Source organism: Protobothrops mucrosquamatus, unplaced genomic scaffold (genome assembly GCF_001527695.2).
Source record: "Protobothrops mucrosquamatus isolate PMUCROS unplaced genomic scaffold, P.Mucros_1.0 scaffold69, whole genome shotgun sequence".
NCBI classification, from domain to species: domain Eukaryota; kingdom Metazoa; phylum Chordata; class Lepidosauria; order Squamata; family Viperidae; genus Protobothrops; species Protobothrops mucrosquamatus.
The window spans coordinates 554,297-564,967 of NW_015386447.1; the positions used below are offsets into that span (position 1 = coordinate 554,297).

Sequence of the window (10,671 nt, forward strand, 5' to 3'; positions counted from 1 at the left end):
CCAATAAAATTAGGGAAAACATTCTTTCAAGAATTAAATAAATTGGTCACCAAATTTATATGGCAAAGGAAAAAACCCAGGATTAAATTAAAACTCTTGCAAGATATGAAAGATAAAGGGGGATTGGCGTTACCAGAGTGGGAAATATACTACCAAGCATCGAGCTTAACTTGGCTAAAAGATTGGATGGATTTGAAAAGTACTAGAGTTTTAACAATAGAAGGACATGACTTGCAAGCAGGGTGGCATGCTTTCCTATGGGACGAAAAATATAAAATACACAAATACTTTCAAAGACACATAGTTAGGAATGCATTGCTACAGACTTGGGAAAAAATAAAACAAAAACATTATATAAGAATTCCAATGTGGTTATCCCCAACAGAAGCTCTGAAACACCCAAACCTACTGGATATAAATAAGATAATTAGATACAAGGAATTAGTAAATGAACAGGGAAATCTGAAAACATGAAAAAATCCTCTAGAGCAGACATGTCAAACTCGTGACGTCATGTGACATCGCGCAACGTATCGGGACTGTTTTGCCATTGCTGGCAATGGGGTGGGAGTGGCTTCTGTGTGACGCATCCAGCCCATGGGCTGGCAGTTTGACACCCTGCTCTAGAGAGTTATAATCAGAAACACGTTATTTGAAATCAGCTGTTTATCAGAAATTAGAATTCCTGCTTTTCCCTGAAGATAAGAAGTTTTCAGAGAGGGAAGGAGGTGTGTACTATTGAATGGAAAGAAAAATGTTCAGCATGTACCATTTCTTCATCTTACCATTTATGTTGCTGACTTCAGTTTTCAGCTGATAGTGTACTATCATCTACAAATTTGTCTTTGTTGATTTTCAGTGTAACAGCTTTCAGAGAAATAGAAGCCTGTTGAAACAAACTCAGCAAATTATCTTAAAACAACTTAAGAGCAAATATAATTATCATAAATAATATGTTTCATTTACCGAACTTTTTATTTTGTGTTTTTACAAATCAATTGTAAACTTGATTCTGACGTACTGGATAATATTCTACTAAATAAATTAGCAGTGGGTGTCATTGGAAGGAACAGAGATTAATCTCTTCAAGTGTTGCAATAATGTGATAATATTAACAGAAAAGATAGGCTGAAACATTTTCAGCCTTTTTGTTTCAGGCTGAAAGGGATGGAAGAAGGAGGCCTCAGAAAGGCATAAACAGATTTTCAGTTGTTTACTGTTTTACCTTCTGGGTATTCAGTGCTCACAGAATCTAGATGATTTATCCTAGACATACTAGATTTTGTACCAAACTCTCCACTCGTTTCCCCTCCAGTTATCTCAGAACTCCATCTTTTGACATTCTCGTCTTTCATCTGCTCTTTGGAAAGTTGCACTCCAAAGCATGCACTGGAGGAAGTTCTTCCTCAAATAGGGTTTGTGTGTAATGATTAAAATTTATAATGTAAACTTAGACATTTCATTCAATTAGTAGTGTCATAAAATACTGTTAATATTGCTTCATATTATGCTGAAAGGTACTTAGCTTTCTTTGTAAAGTGACATGCTTTATTATTTTTTATTTGGTTGGCAAGAAATGTTTTTCAAAATGAAATGTGTGTATGCTATCCAATTGTGGAGGAACAGTATCTTTAATGGGTTTCAGAGAAGGTTGGAAAGAGGAGCTGGATCTTGGCTTATTATTCTAGACTGATTAAAATCAGATCACTATCTCTGTTGTTCAGTTCAGAGAATTGGGTTCAGATCCAAAATTGTCAAAGGAAGAAAGGTGGGAGAATGTAATTCTAGTGATACTATAGAATCCTTCACTATCTTTGTTGCTATCATCCATGGTATACTTTTAGAGTATTTGAGGTAGCTGGGCATTGGAAGTACTATTTTATTCTGCTTTTGGAAAATGAAGATTATTTGTTTAATTCACAGGGGGAGGGGGTGTTCCAAAAGTTGCATCTTGTGTTACATGTAATTTAATACCTATATTAACTCAGCAGGAAATGATCATGTATAAGTTTGAAGAACTTATTCTTCCTGAAAGCTCAGAATTGAATATCTCAGCAGCTTCTATATATCTCCTGACTATTAAGGACTTGATTGGGGAATAGAAGTTGAAGCTGATTTGGGACAAGACAAATTGTTAAGGTTGATTCTGATAGATGAACTTCAGTGAATAGGCTTGTTCTGCATGGGTTGCATGGCCCTAAAAGGAACAGGTTCAGAGTTCAAGGGTCCTCCTGGATTGATGCTAGACATGTAAAAAAAGGTCCACTAAGTGGACCTTTTTCAGCTTATGTTGGGATTTTGGTACCCTTGTCTGAAGCAGAAACCAGACAACAATTCAGTGTAAGAGATCTATATGTAGGGTTGGAATTGTCCTTGAAAATGACTTGGAAATTACAATTGACTGATAATGCAGTAGCATAGGTAATAAATATTATTTCTGGGAGATATAAGTTTAATTCTGATTGAAACAGTTACCCAGATTGGTACTAGCATTTAGAGCCTGATTCAGTATGCTCATCTTAGTGTCCAAGGCCATATGCATCACTGTTTACTCTTGTACAGTTTATCCCAGACCTTTTGCAACCCTGATCCCAGAATGTATCCACCATTGATTTAAAAACATCTAACATTTCTATTGCAGAACCTTTATTGTAGAACAAACTTTCATTGGAATTGAGGCATTAATATAGTGCAGGAAGACTGATCTTTTTAGCCAGAATGTTTAAGCTGTTGATAGTATATAGCAAGTTAATTGTGATGTTAATAGACACCAAAGCCATTGAGGATTGGGGGACTTACGTATTTGCTAAATGAAAAGAAACTGGGAACTAGTGACATAGAAATGGGATAGTTGGATTCTTTTTAATGTGCTAATGGTAAGTGTCACAAGAATTAACAGTATTATTCTGCATTAGACATGAAAGCCAGCTGGGTAGCTTTGGGCCAGTCACCTCTCAGTGCAACTCATCTCACAGGATTGTTGTTTTGTAGGGCAAGTAGAAGGAAAAAGGAGTATTTAGATATGTTCGTCACCTTGAGTTATTTATAAAGTAATAAAGACAATCAAATAAATAACAGTAACTGTGAGTTATTTCATATATTCTAGGTTGTTCTTGCTAATCAGAATAGCCACAGTTCCTTTTCCGAATAACAGTTCAGATTTGTTTTATATAAAATTACAAAGTATCTGAGAATTATATTTAACATTTGAGGTATATTGAAGTGGTCTGTCCTACTAAGTCATGTGTAATTTAATAAAAGTGAAATTCCTAGAGGTATTGAGCATATTTTGATTTGTTCCAGTAGCCGGATCGAACTGGGTGATGTGACGCCACACAACATTAAGCAGTTGAAGAGGTTAAATCAAGTCATCTTTCCTGTCAGCTACAATGACAAGTTCTACAAGGATGTGTTAGAGGTCGGCGAGCTTGCCAAACTGGGTATAAGTTCTTGATCTTTATTTAGTGGGTTGGAGCTAAATCATCTAATGCTATGTATGTTATTGAACATATTTTTCATGTATTTGTTTAATTGTATTTGACACAATATTGGTCCATGTGATATTTTACATTTTTGAACTGTTTTCCCAATCTTTGACTGGAATCTGTATTTCCTCTAACCTAAGACTATTATTCCATGTCCTGCACACTGGAACAATTAGATAACATATCATATCCTTATCCTGTCTTTTTCAATACCTCTTCAGGTACTCTTTTGAAGCCATAGCGAGTAATTAGCTTTCATCCAAGCCTTTACAGTCTCTAAGGTAGACTACTGCAATATACTCTCGGTTGCTATAATTGAGTATTTCATCTAACATTGAAAACATCATTCCATTTTTAGCTTTTCATCACAGATTTTTGATTGATTTTTAGTATATTAAACTGAAAACTTATGAATCAGGGGTTCATGAGTCCTAGTCCTATCTTAACTTGGGTGACTTTAGGCCAGTGGCTGTCTCTCAGCTCTATGAAGGAGGCAAGGGCGAATCACTAATGAAATCTTGCCTTCTTCAGGGACTTTGCCCAGGCATTAATTCACCTGCCATCAACACTGGGTCAAAGAAACACACATACACACACAAATATCTATCTGTATCTATTTTTGGAAATGTCTTTCCATTGTCCCATTGATAATACCACTTTGTTCTACGTTGATGGTCTTGAATGCTCCTTTACAAAATGTATTTTCTGCACATAAAAAGCTAGTAATCTGCTTGTTTTTGATGTCCAGAGTTAATTTTTTTCCTCAAAATAACTGTGCAACCTTTCTAACCAGCCTGTTTTATTGAGTTTTAGGCCTTGTTTGAATTGATTCAATTCAAAATTTGAATTGACTTAAAATATATTATATGAAAATTTAAAAAGTCTTGTATCTTATTCATGCACCTTTTTTCAGTATCTGTTGCAAAGAATAAAGGAATGATGTATATATATGAAACTGAAGTAAATATGCTTTCTTTCTGTTCCCATTTCTTTTTGATAGCCTATTTCAATGATATTGCTGTGGGCGCAGTGTGCTGTAGAGTAGATCATTCTCAGAATCAGAAAAGATTGTACATCATGACACTTGGATGTCTGGCCCCTTACCGACGGTTAGGAATAGGTAAGGCTCTAGCAAATACTCAGTGGCCTTTATTTGACTCTTGAGCTTTAAAGTGTACTTATTTCTGTACTCATTCCAAAAATGAAATAGTACAAGATGCTGGTGTACAATGAAAAGCCAAACTTCATATATCATATGAAGAATAAGTTTTTAGAATGGAAGCAGTTACTTATTAGGGTTATTTATCAAACTATTAACTTGCAGTTAATAAATTCAATAATTTAACATACTTGATGCTATTTTCTAAAAGCATCCTTATTTTTTTCTTTAAATAATGAGCCCAATCTCAAATATTGGAGTTGAGATTCTGATTTCAGAAGCAGTGTTGCTGGTCTTGGGATATGATCTTACAAAATTTGAAAAAGACTAGAAATAACATGATTTTCTTTTGTACTTTCTCAATTCTTTTTCAGGAACTAAAATGTTGAATCATGTGTTAAACATCTGTGAAAAAGATGGCACCTTTGATAATATCTATCTGTAAGTAAATACTGTTGATTTATTCAATATAAGCATTGGGGGATTTAATTATTTGTATTCATTTTTAATTCTACTTAGTACTGAGAGAAGCATAAAAAATCAAATGTTCAAAGAAGAATAAGCTTAGATCAAGAATTGACCAACTTTTTCTGTAAAGGGACAGATCCCATTCTCCTCTATAGGTGCAGCTGGCAGGTCTGTAGGCCCAGGAGTACTGTAGCCATTGGTCAGTGTAGGCATTGTTCCAGTCTTCTTCCACCTCTATTGTCAACATGACCCACTTATACATTGATTACCTATTATTTTGATTACCATTTCTATCTGTGATCTTTCCATAGAAATAGCTGATGTCATTGGAATGAAGAGTGCAACAGACAATTCATCTTTAATATTCTTAGAGTAAGAATAGTAATGGTTGGTTTCGTTATTAAAGCTGAAAAGAGTACTGCTTCTATGGGAATTCTAAACTGTAGTTTGAAAATTTAGGAGAGGATAAGGAGAGCCTTTGTCAGTTTGGTCATGTTTCGGAATCAAAGAATGGGGTGGATTGAGCCTAACTGTGATAAGCTTCCTTTGCAGGCTTACAGATAATCCTTGACGTACAACCAGAATGGTGATGAGGCATGCCTATCCGGGTTGCAGGGCCAGGCCAGGACTGTGCTTTGCCTGAAAAAAAGAAAAAAGCAGCCCCAGAGCTGTGGCGTATCCCAGACCCCCTTGTGCTGTGCTCGTGGGCTGGACTTGGGGCAAAAAGCAAAATGCAGCCCCTGAACCCCTTTTGCTATGCATAGCTCTGGGACTTCTTTTTGCTTTGCTTTGCTTTTTTTCACAGCACAAAGGCCAGCCCCAGCCTGGCCCAGAAGCATGGCGCAAAGGGGCTTTTTGGCAAGTTGCATCTCTGGGGCTGTAAAAAGCCCAGCCCAGCCCAGCCCCAGCCACTTCAGCAGTCCGGCTGGGTGTGTGTCACCTGCGAGAGCAAAAAGACAAAGACCAGCTAGGGGAAACAAAGCAGGAACTTTTCTCCTCTACTGCTGGACCGAGGTTGTTATCTGATCATTATTCTTCCAAAATTGCCATTGCAGACATGAAACTGCCAAAAAGATCTACTTTTTTGTTATGTGGTTTTAGTGTTGGGGAAAAAAGCTTTTTACCCATTACTTTCACCAGAGTATTGGCATAACTTGTTTGGTAACACCCATTTTCTATGTCTTCCTTTTCATTTGTTTTTCTGATGCCTAAATGTATACTTTGCTAATATGTGTAACCAAATTCCAGTATATTGTTTCTTTTTCTGTCCTAGGCATGTTCAGATTAGCAATGAGTCAGCAATTGATTTCTACCGAAAATTTGGATTTGAGATCATTGAAACAAAGAAGAACTACTACAAAAGGATAGAACCAGCAGATGCGCATGTGCTGCAGAAAAGCCTCAAAGCCCCCTGTCTTGGCCAGAACACAGATATGCAAAAATCTGACAACTGAACAAAACCCAGGAAACCCTTTCTTGCACTTTCTTGTCACCAAATAAGGAAAGAAGGCCTGGAGTTTTGGTTTTTTGTTTCCTTTTTCCTAATACGTGCTGTACCCTGTCCAACAAATTAATAACTTCCTAAGGATTGTCAAATTGTGTGTTTTTATTTTATATCTCCTCTTTGCATTCTTTGGGATGGAAATAGTACTCAGTTTTAATGGGGGAGGGGAGGGGAAAGGAGGCTTCATATGGTCTTCCAAAGGTCAAAAATTTCTTCAGCATGTCTGATCCTTCTGCTTTTCTGATGAGGGACAAAGTTTAAGCAATACCTTGCATCAGTGCCATATTGCTTTTCCAATTTGGAGGTGATTTCTGTCTAGTTCTGAATTTGATTTAGCAGGTTTGGCCTTGTTGATCTTTGGAATATACACAGACATCAGTCTTATGGGTAGTTTATTTGTACTAAGTTTGGCCAGCTGATGTCATGTTCCTTGACAGATGTAGGTGACAATCCAAATGGGTTATACCATCTTTCCCTCTTCCTCTGATTATATACATTTCATGGGGAAAGGAGAACATGCCTTGGCTCTGGCACAGTGGAGGAACAAAACATTTAATATTGTTAAAGGTGACTATTTAAAAAAATAAGCTTTGTTCTGAAAACGGTTCAGCTGGTTTGCTGAAATTAATTACTCAAGACAGAAGATGGTTAAAACTGTATTTTTCTTACACATTTAAAGACATGACTGTCATCTTTAAAAAAGGAGTGTTGTAGAACACCAAGAAGCATGGCTTATTGGGAGAGCCTTATAAAGATTCAGCAAATACCTGGCTTTCTCCTAACAACATATGAGAACTGTAGCCTATTTTGCTGAGCTCTTGCTTTGTATTTTGTTATGCTCTTGTTTGCAACTTCAGTTTGAGCTTCTGGCATTCAGTACTAAAATGTCAGATTCAGTTTATTCTTTTCATTTGGGGAAATGTAGCCAGTTGCAGTGGGAAGATTCTACCCTATCACTTAAATCAATATTAAAATGTATTTCTTTTCTGTTTTTGAACCTGAGCTGTATTTTCCATTTTTCTGCTTTGAAAAAGAATTTTTTGGGATTGTGTGGTTATAGTATAATCTTGCTATTGGATGTTTTAATTTCATTGTGATGAATTGGAAGCAAAGGAAACCAAAATTGGGAAAATTCAAGTAAGTTGCATTATGAAGCATTTAACTGCAAAGGAACTGGAAACACTAGAATCTTCATCATTCCTTAACAATCCTAGCAGAAGATCCTGAATAAGTATTGGATCCATACCTTACAAACAAACTTTCTCCAAGCTACATAATTTCAATTAAAACAAATATTAAGCTTCTCCTGTAGAGGCCTTGAATAGGAAAGATTTTCATACTAAAAATCTTTTGGTCATAGTTTGCAAAGTTTTATATTTTAGTTTCTCAGAAATCGTCTTCCTTTTACAAAGATGTTGAAGTGCATCTTGAGCTTATGTGCCAGCACCTCTTCCCTTATTAGTGGTAGATAAGGCAAATAGTTTGAAGAAGGTTGGAGACCTAAATTAGTATTAGTTCATAACTGCCTTCTGGTGCTAAGGAAAAGGTAGATCCCTATTCCAGAATCAAAAGTTGAGATTTGTAATGGTTCTCTTGATCTATGAATTGCTTGTTTTTCAGGCAGTTTTCCTTTGTGATTTCAAGAAAATCCAGTTTTTAAAACATGTTTTCAGTCACTGTCATTCTGTAAATGTATTTTTCAGTATTTCTTGGAAGTTTCCATTTTACAGTAAATGTGCTGTAGAAGCTAAAAGAAATCAGAAAATGAAGTTATACTTCAGTGACTCTTAGTTCTGCCAATCATTGGCTATTCCTTACATAGAAAAACAGAAGATTTCCTAGTTCCCTGGACTGTTTTCTGGTTGCCTAACTATAGCAAAGAGCAGCAGATTGCTTAGTTATCTTGGTATGCTGCAGAAATTTGCCAATTATGTGAAATGCCTTGCCTTTGAAATAATCAAATGTGGGAGGATCTAAAATAGATGCTTTTTAATACCTCACAAGGTAAGTAGGAAATTTTCCACTCTTGCCTTTCAGCATATGTACAGTTATACTAATCGGTTGGGGAATACTGTTCAATCATCTTCACTTCTATTTAGAAGTTTGTAAGGAATATATGTGACATTAATTTATAGCTATAGCTGGATGATTTTAAAGGAGTTTAGCACAAAATAGTTTCTCATAGATAGCACAACTGAAAGTGAACTTCATAAAAATACATTTTGATATATAGATAATCATGGCATGCAAGAAGGAAGAAAGCATATGTACATGTCAGGAAAGAGGGAATATTTTTGTATAGATAAAAGTATTTGGTTAATTATGTCCATTAAAGATGACGTGCTACCAGTATTACAGCCTAAATAAATTCTAGCTATGTTTTAATTAACTTGGCCCTGTGATACCTACGAAATTTGAACAATCCACCCACTTTACATGGGTCACTTTTCATTTGAATTGCAGGATTTCTCTAAAACATTTTCCAGTCCAGTTTCTTGATTATAAATTTGGATTAATTTATTTGTCATATAAAAAGATTTTGGCCTTAGAGGAATTCTGTTGTCTTCTCCACAATGACCATAAAAGCTTTTATTTTTCAAGATGTCTTAATGGCCCTTTAAAATTATACTTTGAGCACAGGAGATGTTAGTCTGGGAAAGGCCCTGCCCTGTAGTATCAGAAGGCAGTCTTCCTTGTCATAGTCTCTCTGCAACATATGTCCCTTTTTCTTGTTTACTGTGTCAGGCTTCAAGATTTATAAGCACAATATTCAAACTACAGAATTAAATTGCTGTCTGCAAATGGATATTTCTTCTTTCTCTTGTGCCTCGCCTACCAAGGTTCACCAAGAAGGCCCAGCAGAACGGTCTTCACATCTTTAGGTCCTTCTGTGGAAAAGAACCCTCCAAGCTGAAAGAACCAATAGTGATTTATCCCAGTCTGTTCCATTTGGGCTCACTCTCCTGATTCAATAATTCCAGCCTTGGGATTGACTGTAGGAACAAAGTTTTACGTGTTTTGGAATTCTCTTTAAACTTAAGCATTGCCCTTCCCAATTTCTTTCCAGCCCCTGCAAACCTTTGTAGAGTGCTAATTTTAGATCAGATTTGGATCTGATTGCATGTTAACGTGCTCCATCAGACACATATAAGTGGCAATCAGCAAACATGACAGAGAAGAGCACTAATGCCTATCATACAAAATCAGTATCAGCAGATCCTTGAACCTTACCATAATCACCAAGGCCAGATAAATAAAAAGAAATTGCCAGTGCTACTATGCAATCATCACCTGCCAGCTTTCATGACAAAACAGGAAGAATGGAGCTCCAGCTCTTGATATTTAGGATCTTGTGTTTACAATTTAAAAGGAATGTCAGCCTTTACATAATTCAGTCAGAAGCAATACTTGAGGATACTACACTATGTCTTTTCTGGAAATAGTCAATGAAAACTGCATTCCAACTATGGAGGTGTATCATTCCCTAAGATAAGCAACTTCGACTTCACGTTTAATCTATGGGTGGCTTCAGAATGTCAATTTTTGCTACATACACTAAATTTCTAATTCAGAGAAAGAAAGGTCACTCTAATGTGCCATATTACTGTTACTAGGAAAATTCAGGCATTTCAGAAGATTAAATCGCTTGGTGAAAGATGTTTTCAAACTATGAATGAATTGCATTGTCCATAGATCTTAGGTAATGCTTTTATACACAGGAACAAGTTTATTTTTGAACATTAAAAACAAACTCCCCTGAAGTTTATTTTTAAATTTTATTACACATTATTAGGCAGCATAAATTAAAATATGCATAACATCATTTCCCTCTCTACCTCCTGATTCTCTACTGCAGTTTTCATTGTTTAAGGCAGGGGTTCCCAACCGGGGTGCAAGACGATATTCCAGAGGGTGCGAAAACGGGTTTTCAAAATTATAATGTACATGCATAATTTGTGGCCGTTATTTCAAACTTTTGTAAGGGGTGCGAGAATATATCAGAAGTGTTCTAGGTGTGCGGGGTATAGAAAAGGTTGGGAACCATTGGTTTAAGG

General features: G+C 36.1%; 1 protein-coding gene across 2 annotated transcripts in view; it reads left to right on the forward strand.

Moving 5' to 3' along the window:
• The window catches only part of NAA50 (N(alpha)-acetyltransferase 50, NatE catalytic subunit), an 11,822-nt gene extending 5,114 nt beyond the window's left edge, over nucleotides 1-6,708 (forward strand). Inside the window, exons 2-5 of one of the 2 annotated variants that reach the window (XM_015812121.1) lie at nucleotides 3,304-3,440; nucleotides 4,486-4,605; nucleotides 5,019-5,085; nucleotides 6,386-6,708. In XM_015812121.1, coding sequence (XP_015667607.1) covers nucleotides 3,304-3,440; nucleotides 4,486-4,605; nucleotides 5,019-5,085; nucleotides 6,386-6,566 — 505 coding nt within the window. In that variant the 3' untranslated portion in view covers nucleotides 6,567-6,708. The remainder of the gene's footprint in view (nucleotides 1-3,303; nucleotides 3,441-4,485; nucleotides 4,606-5,018; nucleotides 5,086-6,385) is intronic. The other variant, XM_015812123.1, reaches the window with a different exon arrangement.
• Nucleotides 6,709-10,671: the final 3,963 nt, after the last annotated feature.